The following is a 17,233-nucleotide window of genomic DNA, read 5'->3' on the forward strand; positions in this document are numbered from 1 at the left end:
ACAAACTACTTTATGCTGCATATAGCTTGTGCTTCTGCGTTTGTATATTTGTGCATTTCTACTACCGTGGCTACTAGTTTTCACGTATGTTAAATAATGTACAGTTACCTGTATTTATTTCTAGTGCACAATGATAAAGTCACCAATACACAAATGTGATGTTTTTTTCTTATCAAAATAAGTTTGTACTTGTATGCGTATGTTTGTCAGTCGTTTGATACTGATCATTTTTGAAGCAACAATTAATCAACTAAAACAACAGTATTTTTTAATGTGAGTATGGAACAAAGTTAATGGTACGTAACCTTTAATTTTTTACCTTCTAAAGTAAAAATCAAGATGTACAAACATTCCGGCAAGCAATTAAATATTGTGTATAAAACAGACAAATACCACGTGCGTTTGTTGAATCGTAAACACGTTATAGACCGTCATGCATTGCAACTCATTCACTGGATTGGAGAATCTGTTTGCCAAAAATACTGTCACGTGTTAAATAATGCTATCCATACAAGGTAGTGTACCTGACCTGTTTAAGATAAATAAGATTTGAACAAATCATTAATTTTTGCCAAAAGAAAGATTTCTCATCTTAGAGATATACATAGCAAATCAATTTTTGTACAGGACGACAATAATTCAATTCTGTCCCAATTAAGGCTTCTTGATGGCTATTCCTACAAAGATATGGCTGATAGAAATTTAAAAGCCATGATATTTTTCTAATTTTAGCAGAAAACAACATTTTCGTAAAAACAAAAATAATTCCACATAAAAATTGCAGCTCATATTGCTTAAAGTAAATTATTCTTAAATCTCATCTATTTGCATCATCCGAAGCCCAGCGATAATGATTATGTCGATCGTAAGGTATAGGAAACCGAGGTACATGTACACTGTGTTATATAAATATCAGTTACAACTTCTTTAAAGAGATTATTGTAGAAAGATGCCACGAAACATTACCCTTATCAAATACCGGTATTGACTTCAAAATATTGAAAATAACATCATAAATATCATAAATATATTTTATTTTATCTTCATTTTTACAAAGAATTTTGAATATTCTCCAACATCACATCAATCTCCCGTGATATCTCATTGTCAATATCTGCCTCATCTGAAAAATTTTATAGATCGTTTCGTATAGATAACGTTTCAATATTTCATTCAATGACTAGTTCATATCAAAATGCAAAATGCTACACAAAATTTTATTACCTTACACACGAGTATTTCAAATGCATTATAGATAATGATCACCAGTATATTTACCGTCCTTTCTCCACCATTTACAGGTCTCGAACACCACCATTACAAAAATGGTGAAACCAATCATGCTGATAGATCTATAAAAGCCAATTGGTACTTTTAAGATATTTTAAAAATATGAAACCCGAATTGTATCAATTCATTTGATAAAATTATGAAAACAAGCCCTCAAATTAATGCATGAACCGAGAAGCCAAACATGGAGACGGGTAAGAATCAAGAAAAATATTTCAGTTAAAGCTACTCACACGATCTTCAGGCCTTTTTGGGTACAATACTAGATTGTTGATCTATGAATACAATATTCCGGTGATGGAATATACGGTAGACAGCGAATTTTCTCCAATAAATTTCTTTTTGGAAGCAAACAACACCTTTCAGTTACCAAGCTGATAAGGTATTATGACGTAGTAAAGGTTGTGACGTCACAATTGCAAATACATAAATCTTTATCATTTAGGCGTTTGACTAGAAAATTTCATGGCCGAGGTGGCCATAGGATGTACATTGTAAGATGTTTTACGGAATACTTGGACATGAGATGCAATTGTTGTTTTAGCAATTTTTACAGTATATTACAATATGGTTTGTTTGCATATTTATCTTCATAAATAAAATATGATTTTTATATGAAACACATTGAAGCGTTCCTTTAATATTCAACTACTTCGAGCTACATGTATTTGTTGGCCTATGGGAGAAGATTTTATTTAATATAGACTAGTGAATAACATTACAAGCATGCTACGTCACCATTAATTTAATTTAGACCTGTTTTTCAAAATAACAGTATATGTATGTACAAGAACATGCATGCAGTATGGTTTTTTTTTGTGGGAGTGTTTACTTTTAGAGATCCAATGACATAAGAAAATGAGATGGATATATCCAATGACATAAGAAAATGAGATGGATATACGTAAGCAAATGAATAAAGACAATACATGTATATCCGTCTATAGATTGATTTCTACATCTTACATACAATGATATACACAGAATGTAATATATACATGTAACTTGCTGTGTGAGTTAACTTATATACATAATAATCTACACGCTAGCTAAAAGTGCACGATCTGTTCTTTGTTTAAAAGGAAGTGAGCGAATCGCAAACCCTTAACTGGCTAGCGAAGATGTTATATGATGGAATCTGCAACATTCTAGAGCCGAAGTTGATAGAAATAAACTCTTCATAACGTTTTGTGCCATCCAATGTAAATAAGTCGTGAATTGGATTATTTTTGGGGGCGGTGAAGAGGGGGTGTTAGGTAAGTTGTAGTGATTGTCCATGAATTTCAGTGATTTACAATGATCAACTTCAAGATCCGTACCATTGTTTTGTCTTTAATCCCTGTAATTAGGAGGTCGACCAAATGTATGTAGTCGATCTATGTATTATTTAAGGATGCATTGAAATATCACATCCGCAAAGTTTACCACTTAATGATAATATCCTCGTAAATGAGAATGCCTCCGTTAACGAGGACCTCACATCCCAACCAAATTCTGACATAATATAAAGGAGCGAGTGCGAGGTAGGATGAATTGTTTAATGAACATAAATGCTTTCGCTTAATTAATCATAAAATTAATTTCTATTGAATTTTTTCTTGATATTAATGAATGTTTTTGAGCACAGCATCAGAAAATGGGAGGCTCGCCATCTTCACAACGCGTTAAATTTGAGGACGAAAGAAGGAGATATATACAGAAATCTATTAAAAGGGCAGCAAAGGGTCAAGATGATGACATCGACGGAATTCCAGGTACATGACGAGAGAGAGAGAGAGAGAGAGAGAGAGAGAGAGAGAGAGAGAGAGAGAGAGAGAGAGAGAGAGAGTACATGTACATTGAGTGAATCTTAATTGTTATATGTCTTTCAGCACGGCAGTCTAATATAACAATTAACCCGGCAGCAGAAGATTATCCCTTTGAAAATCTCGTGTTCGAGGGCGGAGGAATCAAGACAATTTCGTACATCGGCGTCATAAAGGTATCTACCTTTTCCATAAGATTCTCATTCAAGATGATGGAAAGAGTTATGGTAATTTAATTCGATTTCTTATCTGCTTATAGTCAGTAAATGATAAACATTAATATTCGTTACGTCCTTAAAAAATCAAAGTTGTGATAAGAAAATTATCCTTCGGATCCACCCCTCGGGAGAAATTTCTGGATCCATGCATGTATCGGTTATATTCCGAAACATACTTTAAAAACACTGTAGGAATAGAAAATCATACAAGAAGTGTACTTATCCCTCCTTATCTATAATGTACTACATTGTAGTTGTACTTTGAAAAAAAAATACATAATGCATTGAGAATCACTTGCACTAATTTTCAATAATCTCAATTTTTGTAAAGGTAATTCATCTTGGTCAGGGAAGTGTATTATTATCAGTTATTCAATTAAATTAAGTTTGACTTACACCCTACAGGCCCTTTCTGATGCCAACATTTTGAAGAACATTGACAGATTTGGTGGATCAAGTACCGGGGCGTACATTGGGTTACTGCTGGCCCTGGAATGTTCTACTGAAGAAATAGAGAAGATATTGCTTAGAAATCCTAGGACATTCTATGGTTAACATTAAAATCAAACTAATTCAGTATTCACTTACGTATACTAAAGGATAATTTGACTACTTGTAACTTACTATATCGTCTATAGATAATGGGCCATGATGAAATAAATGTTTTAAACGATTCAAAGATTGTAAAACGGGAAAGCAATTGCTTTTACCCTCACCTATATACATAGTCCAAAATATAGGATGTTTTCCTGGCTTTTGTTTTACAATTTTGATATTTTACTTATCATGTAAAATATCAAAATCGTAAAAAAAAATCCATGAAAACGTCAGATATTTCGGACTATCATACATGTATATATAACGCATAATTTCTTCCATTGCTTTCTAACTAAATTTCAGAGTCATGGGCGTGTTGCATTTCTTGCAAATTGTTTTCCAACTATGGGTGGCAGCCTTATGAAAATGAATTCGACTTTATGGGCAAAATCATCGAGGAAAAGCTGGGAGAGAAGGACGCCACATTTCTTGACGTAAAATTTTAATCTGGTACCCTGTATCTATTCAACATGATAGTGTTAAAATATTTGACTATATGATATTGAGATTCGGAACTCGAACAGAAAGCTTCTATATCGAAAAAGTTTCTGTGAACATCTTAATAGATAGACCAGAAACTTAACCGATAGATTTTTTGTTCGTAACGGTCCATCATTGAAATTCAGATATGTTCATGTTAACCTGTATTCCACATTCTCGGGCTCGGTAAAGTCGAGTTTTACTGTATGCACATATTTTCAAATATGATGAAAGAATTATTATCATTAATGATGATTATATGTTTTGTATTTTTGTTTTTACTACTATTTACTTCGTCTAATTCTAGTTGTATGTGAAGACAAAAAAGGAGTTATGCGTAGTCATATCGAATATCAGCCATAAAGAGGAAGAATACATGCATGTTAAAACGACACCTAACCTACCATTAAGGGAGGCTGTGCGCATGTCCACGTCATATCCGGGTTAGTTGATATCAGGGCTGCGTTCAAGATCGTAGCAGCTAACCTAGCCGCTAGGTCGTAGATATCTAGGTCTATTGAACGGACTGCTAGGTTAGCCGCTAGGTCTCAGATTTGAAGTTGAGAATATTCAACTAAAGACTAATTACATCGACGTAATTTGTTAATTTCAAGCGGAAATATACATATAAAAATTCATTTTCACTTAAAGGAAGAATAAAATATCACTAAAGAAATAGATTTCATGTTTGTTACAAACAAGTAACGAAGGTGGCCATCTTGAATTCGATGCTTAGCATAAAATATTTAGGCTACGAATATCTACGTAGCGGCTAGGCTAGCTTACCGTTCAACTACGTAGCCATACGTAGCAGCTACGATCTTGAACGTAGCCCAGGTATTAGTGTAACCTCATAAGACAAAAAATAGGAGAGAGAGAGAGAGAGAGAGAGAGAGAGAGAGAGAGAGAGAGAGAGAATACAAAATATTACCAAATAACATGTAATCTTCTTTTGTTTATTAATCAGTTCTGAGTGAAATTCAAATTACATGTACACATCCATAACATCATCAATGAACACGATTACTATTTTATATGTTAATTGTGCGTGTTTTTCATTAATACAATCTGCTTGATTGAATGTATAGGATTCTTCCGACCCGTGATATACCAGCAGAATGGGGTGGACTGTTACATGGTGGACGGGGGACTTGTTTCCAATTATCCTGTCCATTGCTTCGATGGTAAAATATTTCCTTTGAAAATTGATACATGGCACTGTATATACATGTAGGTCTAAGCTTATCTCTTATGTACATGACAAGTTCTACATTTGCTGTAAATGAATGGTGAAAAGTTAAAAAGAAGCAATTTTGATTTAAAAGCAATGTTTTCTCCTATTTTATTATTTCGTTAAACTAATGTTAAACCAACTCTAGTCGAAGTTCCTATTCTTATGTAAATCTTGAATTTTTATTTTGATGTATTATATGGACTATCTAAGAACTTAAGTTGATGCAACAACTAAAATTTAATCAAAACATACAAGGACAAAGCGTTAATGACATCAACAAAAGGATTACTTTTGACGTCATTACAGGGTGGTGGTTGTCGATGGAACCAGAAGATTCATTCTTCAACAAACTGCACGAAATTTTTGACACCCCAAGCATTATTGGGAAGAGGGATAGGTTCAACCTACGGGGGGATGAGAGAGACAGGACTCTTGGGGTTCTCTTGGTAGGGCGTTGATTTTGTTAGGGGCGTGGCTTTTGTAGCAAGATATTTTGGATAAAATGAAATACATCTAAAAGAATTTCAATATATTTGATTTATTTGTGTCAAAATTAATTCGTGTGATAATTTCGCAGCTAAAACAGATTATTGTCCACGTACGTTTGTTGTAGTATAGTGATACAGACGACGATCTGTATAGATCATACTTCAAACACAGCTCGGAATACGACATTGTCCAATTCCCGGATACACCATTAGGAAGGTCAGTTGCAATTATGTCTAATCCAAATTATGTATTCAAAATTCATATATCTTCAGATCTGCAATCCATGTATCAAACTTCAGTGGTACTTAAGGCATCTTCGCTAGGGTTTTCGGTCCACTCCACTCCCAATGTTTTAGGTCCACTCCACTCTCCATTTATGGGGAGCGGAGTGGACCGAAACCCCTTGACTTGCGAAGATGTACTTAAGGAAGCTGGATGCCAGTGGATGGTCAACAAACCACCCACCCATCTACCTAAAATTTTTCAAAATGATTTGATTTTTTCATATTGTAAATTTTGTATTTACATCCACCGAGTAATTCAAAATTTACAACATGACACAACTTTGATTTTGTTTTCATATAGTCTAAAAATGACCAACACCATCCAGACCTCTTTAATCTTAAATTATGTTAGATGAAGTTTTTAATATATTGATGCTAATTATTAACAAGTTATCGATTATGACACAGAAAAGCCAGGTATAACCAGCGGTTGAGACGAGAAGAACTGTCGGTGAAGGAGGCGTTCAGACGTCTGATTCAGGTCAGTGGACTTCTGTGGTTCAGTGCTAGGGTTATCTCTGTATACAAGTACATGTATATAAATTACTCGGTGGGATTTGGTTTGACAAATTAAAGAATCTCATCACTCCGAAATTCATACGATTATAATATTCCTATTACCTCAGTGCGTATTTTAATGCGTTCTACACAATCATGCGTATACGTTTAGTATACATAAACTCATAACCTAAACTGAATTAACTATATATTTAGCATTATTAGAAAATATAACCATATAACACTCAAATCATTCAGTGGATTCTACTTAATTGCTAGTACTCAAGTGATAATGTCCACTCTTCACCAATGATTCGATTAAAATATGAAATTTTATTTTGGAGACAAAGTAATGGTTTGCAGGGGAATTTCTTTTCAGGCCATGCGGAAAAGGAACATTACAGCCAACGTGTCCATCCCAGTACCCACACTGAGGGAAATATTGGCAGATGTAAGTTCTTGAAATACCTCATTGCAGTATTATATACAATCTCACATCATGCAATAAATCATATTGAAATATAAGATATAATTGTTATATATTTTGTTTTAAATCTATTAATACATGCAGTTGCCACTTTTCCTTTCATTTACTAAAAGGAGAAATATTAAATCGTGTTTAATACATATTTGTTTGTGTTTTCTAAGGAAAAATTTACAAGTCGGCATAGAGAAACGATATTTGGAAAGAATTGCACGGTTGACGATATAATACAGAGGTTTGATACACACAACAGTGGATGGGTAAGGATTGGAAACATGCATTGTATCAATAACAGAACTAGTATTGACTACAATAACAGTACTAATACATGTATTGATTTCAAAAACATAAGATAATTAAATAAAACTGATTACAATAACACAACTAATATTGATCGCACATAGCATGAATGACGTTACTAAACTTATTCAAAAATATCTAAACGTACATCTATAATTACATCTGAATGAACCCCTTTATGAATGATGATTTTTTTTACAGACAAGTGCATGTAGAAAACCAAATGAAAAATGATTTTTTTAAACATAAACTACTAGTATGTGGTCACACAAAAATTCCTTTAATCAGATATAAATATGATATTTTCAATACGTGATGTTTTGTGTATTAAAAACTCCTTTTTTCTTCAGACAAATGAAAAGTTTATAAAGCTTATGGAAGGTTTATGCTTCGACATTCTTCGCGGAAAGTTCTTGGGAGAAGTGACTGAAATCAAGGATGCGTTTTCCTACGGCTCGAGCGTCCTAGAGGCTGCTACTAGGACGTGTGAAAGGATGCATTTCAATGTAATGATTTTCTTTTAATTACGTGGAGAATTAGCTTCGTCAAATTTATATTCTTTTTTTAGAACTGAATTATATAACCCGTATTGTCCTGGTAATTAAACATGTATATTAAAACTTTTTGCTATTAATAGAAGACTAGTCAATCGGTTTCCAGCGACGTTAACAACTGCACATATATTCATTTAATTTTATACGCGATATTTTAGATTCAGTGTTCAGTTACAAATGTAATTCTAAGAGGTAAAAAATGATGCAATGACCTGTGCTATAATTTCTCCTTTAGCATGACGTTTTGGTAAGGACCATGGGCATTGATACCCACCACATTGGTACATTTACAAAGGAACTGAAAGTAGAGGATAAGGACTTCGTTGTTCAAGTAAGTAAAACATGATGATGGAGCTGTGACCACGTAGATTAGAACGGTGCTAAGTTATTCATCTGGAACTGCATCCTTCGAGTGCAGTACGAACGGGGTGAGGGAATGTTGGCGTAGATCGAGGGTGCAAGGTAGAGGTGATGAAGCATTAATTACTTAAAAATCATAATTCTTTAAAATAACATGTTCATCTGAATTATTTAAATAAAATAATGTAATGGGACATCAATTCATTTTTATTCTTCAATCTGAATGCTAACAAATATTTTATTCCTCTCGCCTTTATCTGAATACAGACCACTAGTATAGCTTACCTGTAATTAAATTCTTTTGTTCTACACCTGCATCCCATTCCTACTAAGCCAACACAGATCTACTTGTATTTTACCTGTATTTTTTCCCCAAAACGTTGGCTTATAGGGAATACACCCTACTACCATTAAACCACAGGCACCTGACGTTATGTATTTTTCTTTTAATAAAAAAATACACCCTTTACCTAATTACAGTATTTTTTTTTTTATTATAAGAGAGGTATTTAAAGACAGACACTTAAACTAAATTATGATTTATTTAGCAAATTAGTGAAATTACATTTTATGAACGTGTCAATTTACAACATATTAGAGCTATTTACATGCTTTAAAACAACAACGTTAAGTTCTTATCTCCCTGACTAATCTACTTTCAGTCTGCTTATGACGACACCATGAGCTTTCTGAGGAAGTACGCCAAAAACATGAAGGATCCGAGTGCGTTGAGTTCTATCCCTTTACAATCCTTTGTACCGACTAGTGATGTTTCTGTTGTATACAACCATGAAGAGTTTCAACAGGACGCCGATATGACGTACGCAACCGTAGGGATACGAGGCGTGCCAAACTGACGTCATAGATCATTATACTCTTGCTCACTTGATTCAAAGCATTTTACTGTTGATTGCTTTACGAAGGAAACGTGCAGTTGCTATTTCATACTTAATAATTGAATGTCATATTCTGGTATAATTATACGTGCTTATTGTATTTCACTCCGATTCCACGTGAATAATCTTTTGAACGTTTGCAAGTGTCACAGTGTACATTTTACTTGAGCATGAGTTTTAGCATTTAGTTTTTATATTCGTGCTGTTTATATACGAAACAATTTTTTGGAATAAATATGTTGAATATTAATATTTGCCGCTGTTTTTCCCCGACATCGACGAAGTAAATTTTAGGATTGAATTCAATATCTAATTAATTGTTTTCTACGATATAAAATGGTTTGGGCAGTTTCCGCTTTATAAACCGCGTAGCGGTTAATAAAAAAGCGTAAACTGTTTCAAACCATTTGATATCGTATAAAACAAATAAATATTGAATTCAATGCTTATTTTTTAATTTTTTTTACTATTCATATGCATTGTAGATAAAAACGGTCATTTGACCTTAAAATGACGTAAAATTGTACAAAATTCAAACGTAACGTCAGGCGTATTGTGATACGTTTTTGACGTTAGTCTTACTACGACGTAGGCAACATTCTTTATACGATATAAAATAATTGTTTAGCCAATCAGAAAGCGCGTTACAACCAGAATTAAATTATTCAATAATAAAACTACCGATATATCTTCGTCAAAAATAGGTGCCCGTTGATAATTAGATCTCAAATACATATCAAAACTGATGAACAATCATTTCATAGTTATATTCCTGTAACTTCTTTCCCTAAAGTAATAGCTCACCACGCGTAAATTGTCATTTACATATGTACCGGTAATCATTTTTATAACGCTTCTTAGTACATGTGTATACTAGTTTTGCATAAATGTTCTTATAAATTGTCACTTTTTATCATCTTATTAAAATATAAAGTATATGTCGTTTTATCTATGCAAATACCGGTATTTCGCATTGAGTTTACTTATACATGTAGTTTAAATCATTTTATTACTATCCATCGGTTTTCTTGATATATCTGCGTTATCGACGTAACAAAATAACATGGAGTTTTAAGTAATAATCTAAGAACGTGTTCTAGTCATATTGAGGGGGAAAAAATATTGATATAAAACAATCAAAATGTAAATATATTAAAGTAATATGGACATAAGTGTTTTTCATATTGCGAAAATTTGGTGTCTAATAAACATCGGGACGCTTTGACTTGGTCTCAAAATTAATACACTTTGAGGTGTATTTTTTTTTCAGAGTGCGCATAGCAATTGTTCAAAGTGCGTTGTTACAATGATAACGCGCAACATGGAGTAGTACATTACATGCTAAAATTTATGTAGAACCATTTTAACAAGAGCTTGGACTTTGAGTAGTTGAGTTTAACAGCAATGTGACGTAGGGCCTGTAAATTTCAGTGTCGGCCACTCGGCCATGGTACTCTGAAATAAACAAGATTTGTCTGGCTTTTGAGCCAAGACTACGCAATCGGTGCATATTTCGCTTGAAACCGCGTCATTTTTAACTTGATTAGATAGCTACGTCCTACTGAAAGTCCAATATCTTGTTAAAATGGTTCTAAAATAATTGCATCTCAGAACACCCTGCATATTCCGTGAAGCATATTACACCAAAACCCCACCTCTGACAACCATAATTATAATTTTTTAATCAAACGCTTAAATGATTAAGACTCAAGTCTTTGGTGTTGTGACGTCACAATCTTTTCTACGTCATAATACCTTTTCGGCTTGGTAACTGAAAGGCGTTGTTTGCTTCCAAAGAGAAAATTATCGGAGAAAATCCACTGTCTACCGTATATATTCCATCATCGGAATATTGTATTCATAGATAAACAAGTTCAGTATTTTTCTAAAAAGGACCACAGATTGTGTGAGTAGCTATGACTGAAAATTCAAATGTTTTTCTTGACTCAGCTGACAATCCATTTATCTTTGATTACCTATACGTATAGGTCTATATTTTTCTGGTCTCTCTGTTCATTTATCAAATATGACGGGGCTTATTTTCATATATAATTTCATCAAATGAACTAGTGAAATTTGGGTTTGATATCTAAGACTACGTACAAATTTGCTTTTATAGATATCAGCATGATTGGTTTCACCATTTTTGTTATGGTGGTGTTCGAGACCTGTAAATGGTGGAGAAAGGACGGTAAATCTTCTGATTATGATTATTCATCATGTGTTTAAAAATGCTTTTTTGTCAGCGTAATAACATTTTGCAGCAATACGCAATCTGAAAAAAAAACTAACCATGGCATGAAATATTGACACGTCAGGCATACGAATTAAAACATGCTTTGTTTTGTTAAATTAAATACATAATATTATTTTCAGATGAAACAGATATTGACAATGATATATCACGGGAAGTTGACGTGATGCTGGAGAACATTCAGAGGTCTTTGTAAAAAAGAATGTATGTGAAATAAAATATTTACGATATTTATTATGTTACCGGCTTTGTAGTTGATATTTGGTTGTACTATTAATTCTATACTCTGCATGGTTTGTAAAGAAAACATTAATATACATAAAACATTAAATGTATAACTGATTTATAACGCAGTTTACAAAATATGTTGTCCTACATATATACAATGTGTGCCAACAGATCAGGTGAATCTACATGTATTAATAATAATAACTTACTCAAATGCTCTTAAGACAACAATAACCTGGATATTTTTTTTATTGCTTCCAACGGCAAAAAAGGGGTTCAAATTAAGTGAAACCATAACTCAAGTTATGTCTGGCATAATTGTTAGAAACTATATGCGTCACGCGTATGCTACATTTTAAAAGGTATTAACATTTTTACAAGTTTAATGAGCCTATATGTATAATTTACAAACGACATAAACAAATCATTTTTTTAATTCAAAAAGTTCCGGTCTGTTTAGTTGATGTGAAGAAATATAATAAAATGAACTGATTGATCAAAATGTTGTATGTGTGAGAATTTAAGGGAAAATATTTTAGAGATAAGAATATTATATCTATATATCCAGGGACGATATATACTTCCCTGATATACATGTACCTATATGAACTTGAAATTGTGGTCCAAGACTATGGCGGTTCATACACTTTGTCGTTTTATATGTACAATACTTTTGTGATTCCCTGTCAATTCACAGGGGCTCGTCACAAACTTTCTGTCTTCTTACTTTTTGTTATACATGTCTCTGTTTTTGATCACCCCAATAATGATGTATTTTATAGTCATAGGCGTCGGAACCGGGGGGGGGCTAGGGGGGGCTTAGCCCCCCCCCCCCACTTTTTTTGCAAAGTTATACCTAACCATTAGAAACATAGCATGATAGAGGGTTCAGCCCCCCCCCCCCCCACTTTTTCTCGCAGGAAAGAATATTGTTCCTAAAATTACCTTGAACGATTGAGAAGATGATAAGTATGATTTAGAGAAGCATACCTACACCCCCCCCCCCCCCCCCCACGGATTAGAATTTCGTGATTTTGAAAAAAAAAAATTAGGGTAATTTTTTTATCTTTTGGAAGTATAGGAATAACACCCCCAACACCCCCCACGGATTAGGATTTCCATGATTTAGGGAATTACTTTTTTCTCAATATTTCTGAGGATTAGTCTAGCCCCCCCCCCCCCCCCCCCCCCCACTTTCAATTTGCTTCCGACGCCAGTGATAGTAAATTAGTAGTCAGAAAGTAAGAAGACTGTGACGATCGAGCCCCAGTGGTCAATGTTCATTATTTATTTCTGTATAGTATTTAACTACAAATATGCAGTAAATGTCTCGAGAATATGGGAAGTCTTACAAAGGCCATTGAAACGAAATATCATTAGTACGCATTGGTGATTATTGTGTTTCCGCTCTTCAGTACATGAAGGTAATTTAATACAAATGAAAACCGCGGCAAAGGTGCTGTGCGAAGAATATTGAATAGAAGAAGACGAAGAAGAATGCCCGGATTACTAGATATATGTCAGGATTTGTTCGGGTCAAATGACTTATATGAAATACTCGGTGTTAAGAAGGAATCTACAGCTAAAGAGGGTAATGTAAATCTCATTATTTTAACTACATTTAATATGCATCGAGCAGTTGTGAGCTGGTGACCATGATGAATACAAAACATTAATGAAGCTTTTGAACAGAAAGACTCTTTCATTCTGATTTATATCAAAGCTTCACTGGCTCCTTTTTAAATTTTTTTATGAAATAGTTTATTTTTGCAACAATCTAACTAAGAACGTCTATTTAAAGTTCGATTAAAAATTTATAATCAAACTAAGAAATTATCTTTGGCATTAGCTCTTAATTGATTGTTTTTATAAATTGACAGCCATTTTAAAGAATCAATCATATTTATTTTCTTCAGTGAAAAAAGGATATCACAAGGTGTCACTCAGAGTTCATCCCGATCGTGTATCGCCTGAGGAAAAGGAAGAGGCGACCAAAAAGTTTCAAGCCCTTGGTCGAGTTTACAGCATCCTATCTGATGAAAATAAGAGAGGCGTGTATAACGAAACAGGTATGAATATATATCTTGTTTCTTTGTTGATCATAAATTGTTCATGACAAACAAGTACGAATATATCTATGATTATCTGCTTTTTCGTATTGAAAATAACATCACATCACTATGACATCGTGAATTGTGCTATAATACTGTTAGCATTGTAATGTGTTCGTTAATTTTTCTGATTTGATATTTATGCATAACATTTAATAACAATATTTTTGATATGTGCATAATCATGAAGTGGTAATACAATGCAAATTCTAGAAGTATCACTCATTTAATAAATGACTAATTTCCCATCCTACTCCAAACATGTTCTTAGGTGAAGAGTTTTCAGAAAAAAGGAAAGACACTATTTAACTTTTGCATTCATGCATTTTAAATATTTTTAGCATCATGTACATGTTAGATGAGAATACCGGTTATATGAATATTGATTATTAGTTCTTACAAACTGTGCAACACCTGGGTTTAAAGAAGGGATGGTTTATGACATTTACAGGTGATGTTGACGATGACGAGAGTGATGTTACACGAGACAGGGACTGGAGTGATTACTGGAGGTTACTCTTTAAGAAGGTGTCAGTAGATGACATCAAGACATTCGAAAAAGACTACAAAGGTAGCTATCACAAGGTCGTTTCATTATGTGACATTACCAAGTCTCATTATCAGTGGAAGATATGTATGTACATGTATATGTAATAATCAATTTATGATAATACATGTATGTATGCATCTATCACAGGTACCAGGTAGGCAAGGTTCTGATAGGGCTAAAACTATAACAGTCAATTTTTCCTTTTAAAACATTTATATTAGGGGGCCATTTTTTACCCTTGTAATAAATACGCATTTGTATTTATTATTTCTTGTGTTATATGAATGTATATTTAAATATTTATCTGTTCTTTTAACAGTAAAGATTATATTAAATATGCTTGTTTTAATCAAAAGATATATACACTGAATTATCATCATTTTTCATTTGATTGTGGAATTTCATATTTGTATGTAAAAAGATTCAGCTGAAGAACTGGACGATCTGAAATCAGCGTACCTAGAAAATGAAGGAAGCATGGATGATATCATTGACACAGTCCTGTGTGCAACCATAGATGATGAACCAAGATTTACAAAGATCTTAAAAGGCTTGATAAAGAAAAAGGAAATTCCAGATTTTCCAGCTTTCTCTAAAGAAGGAAAATCTAAAAAGAATGCTAGAAAGAGAAAGGTTTGTAAAGTCAAAGCTCAGACCTCAATGAGTTTGAAGTATTTTACTTTATGTTCACTTCCTTTAAATTCATGCTACTCATTTGAAAAAAAATGAAAATATTCTATAAGGCCCAAATGATTAACAATGTATTTTCTATTTTCATCTTGAAGGAAAAAAAAGGGTTTTGAAGGTAAAGGAAAGTAGTTCTATGACAGATTAAACATTATATTGTTGTTATCAAAGTTAGTCATATGTCTCCTATAATAAGACATTTCAAATACATGTACATTCATCGTCATTGATGAACACATATTAACATTTTTTTGTTTCATGAACACATTACCGGTAGTGTTTTCTTAGAGGCAGAAGAGACCAAGATGATAAATTTGACAGTGAAACTCGAAATAATTTATGTTGATAAAATAATCAGGCTGGCAGTGTCACCATATATGATTTAGGGCTGGTCAGAACACAATACATTTATTGTGCATTTATTTGACTGTAGTAATTTGAATCAATAAGTCACAAATGTTGGAGGTCAAAAACAAAAATACTCCTTAGTTAACATTCATTTACATTCAATAAGTATTTGCTGATATAGAAATGATTTTTAGTTGTTTGAAGTTATTTTAAATCTATTTACTTTTTAAGGCAAGATTTTTTGAAGACACTTTTGATTGTTGATTGATATCAATTAAGCTAGCACAGTTACACACCTGTATCATGTAATATGCATTGTTCAGAAAAATTAGGATTTCATCCAGATTCAAACAGTCCCCTTTGACTAATCAGAATACATTATCATACCATTGAAATATTGAATCTCCTTTTAATTTTAACAGCATGAAGCAGAGGCAGAAGAGGCAGAGCTAGAAGCCAAGAAGCTAGGTCTGAATGGGGAGGGGTCCCTCCAGGCCCTCATCCTGAAGAAACAGCAGTCCCGGGGGGCCGCAGCGGACGACTTCTTCTCCCAGCTAGAGGCCAAGTATAGCAAGCCGCAGAAAGGGGGTGGCAAACGGAAGGGCAAGAAGTGACAGACTGGCTGGAATGTTGCCAAATGTGGATATTTGTTGAACTGATGTTATCTATTGGTTTGGTTATTATAAGGATATGTGTTGTTGAGGGATATAGCAATCTGTCCATCATGAATACTTACATTGTAAGTACAAATACTAGTATGTAGTAAAAGAATTTACAGTTATTTCATGAGATGTATAAATGATACAATCTCAACATCTGTACAAACTTAACATCACCCCCCCCCCCCCCCCCCCCCCCCAAACAAAAAGTTGAACTTGCATTAAATTGAAGAAATGTGTACAGTAAGTGAGTACTCAAGAAATTTTCAGACAGCTTTGTCTCAGGAAGTTTAACCTTTAACAGACGTGTACATTGTATAGCCCAAAGTTAAGTTGCATGTATACATATGGAATAATAAAAAATACTATTTACATGTATTATATATTACTAAAAATGTGTTTAAAAAATGCATACTTTGTTTACCTAGTGTTGTTGATTCAGACACTGAATACTTTTTGTTGCTGAATAAATAAAAGTTATAATATAAATTATTTTTTTGTGCTGCATATATTTTGTAAATAAAATCATTGTGTTTGACCTATTTCCAATTTGAAATTTTATTATTTGGAGCCATCCACAAAATTCACCAATCTTATTAGAATTTTTAACATCAAAATGCTGAATAGAAAATAAATAAAACAAATTTAAATGTGACAACTCAAGAAACTACCTCTTGTTTAAAACTAGAAGAGAAACAAAAAATATGCTTAAAATGGACCTTTCAGTATATAGTTAACAAACCTAAACAAAAACATGATACAAGTCTTGTTTACTTAACTATAACTTTCATAAAACTCAACAAATGACATCCAAATTGCAGGCCACTAAAAATATACAGTCACAATGAAGCATATTGTATAACAAAATAGAAAAACTGATTTTACAGCAGAAATAGTGACCATGTCT

At 33.2% G+C, this 17,233-nt stretch overlaps 2 protein-coding genes and 1 long non-coding RNA gene across 6 annotated transcripts; all 3 read left to right on the top strand.

The window, feature by feature from the left end:
• Positions 1 to 2,400: 2,400 nt before the first annotated feature.
• Positions 2,401 to 9,739, top strand: LOC128180260 (uncharacterized). Of its 4 annotated transcripts, none has more exons than XM_052848239.1 (15): positions 2,401 to 2,546; positions 2,918 to 3,044; positions 3,162 to 3,271; positions 3,719 to 3,863; positions 4,214 to 4,344; positions 4,698 to 4,833; positions 5,479 to 5,574; positions 5,931 to 6,070; positions 6,238 to 6,329; positions 6,806 to 6,878; positions 7,275 to 7,346; positions 7,544 to 7,639; positions 8,030 to 8,185; positions 8,469 to 8,564; positions 9,256 to 9,739. In XM_052848239.1, exons 2-15 carry the CDS (start codon positions 2,927 to 2,929, stop codon positions 9,448 to 9,450), a joined length of 1,656 nt encoding a protein of 551 aa, XP_052704199.1. In that variant the 5' UTR covers positions 2,401 to 2,546; positions 2,918 to 2,926; the 3' UTR covers positions 9,451 to 9,739. The 4 variants fall into 4 exon arrangements, with proteins under 4 accessions (XP_052704199.1, XP_052704206.1, XP_052704191.1 ...); XM_052848246.1 differs by having other exon boundaries at positions 2,424 to 2,546; positions 2,913 to 3,044; XM_052848231.1 differs by lacking the exon at positions 2,401 to 2,546 and adding an exon at positions 2,700 to 2,813.
• Positions 9,740 to 11,260: 1,521 nt separating this feature from the next.
• LOC128178003 (uncharacterized) lies at positions 11,261 to 11,973 on the top strand. The gene is made up of 3 exons (XR_008242892.1): positions 11,261 to 11,395; positions 11,609 to 11,680; positions 11,866 to 11,973. It is a non-coding gene; the product is annotated as an uncharacterized LOC128178003 (long non-coding RNA).
• A 1,431-nt stretch (positions 11,974 to 13,404) lies between these two features.
• LOC128188251 (dnaJ homolog subfamily C member 9-like) lies at positions 13,405 to 16,514 on the top strand. The gene is made up of 5 exons (XM_052859202.1): positions 13,405 to 13,562; positions 13,888 to 14,040; positions 14,534 to 14,653; positions 15,054 to 15,265; positions 16,090 to 16,514. Exons 1-5 carry the CDS (start codon positions 13,469 to 13,471, stop codon positions 16,279 to 16,281), a joined length of 771 nt encoding a protein of 256 aa, XP_052715162.1. The 5' UTR covers positions 13,405 to 13,468; the 3' UTR covers positions 16,282 to 16,514.
• The last annotated feature ends 719 nt before the right edge of the window (positions 16,515 to 17,233 follow it).

The sequence above is a fragment of the Crassostrea angulata genome, chromosome 1, assembly GCF_025612915.1.
Source record: "Crassostrea angulata isolate pt1a10 chromosome 1, ASM2561291v2, whole genome shotgun sequence".
Taxonomy (NCBI): Eukaryota; Metazoa; Mollusca; class Bivalvia; order Ostreida; family Ostreidae; genus Magallana; species Magallana angulata.

What these genes read in the sequence shown, in the direction of transcription:
- LOC128180260 (XM_052848239.1), top strand. Translation starts at nt 2,927, where the DNA reads ATGGGAGGCTCGCCATCTTCACAACGCGTTAAATTTGAGGACGAAAGA. An exon ending in CGTACATCGGCGTCATAAAG is followed by an intron (nt 3,272 to 3,718) that starts GTATCTACCTTT and finishes TACACCCTACAG; the next exon opens with GCCCTTTCTGATGCCAACAT. An exon ending in ATACACACAACAGTGGATGG is followed by an intron (nt 7,640 to 8,029) that starts GTAAGGATTGGA and finishes TTTTTTCTTCAG; the next exon opens with ACAAATGAAAAGTTTATAAA.
- LOC128188251 (XM_052859202.1), top strand. Translation starts at nt 13,469, where the DNA reads ATGCCCGGATTACTAGATATATGTCAGGATTTGTTCGGGTCAAATGAC. An exon ending in GGAATCTACAGCTAAAGAGG is followed by an intron (nt 13,563 to 13,887) that starts GTAATGTAAATC and finishes TATTTTCTTCAG; the next exon opens with TGAAAAAAGGATATCACAAG. An exon ending in AGAATGCTAGAAAGAGAAAG is followed by an intron (nt 15,266 to 16,089) that starts GTTTGTAAAGTC and finishes TAATTTTAACAG; the next exon opens with CATGAAGCAGAGGCAGAAGA.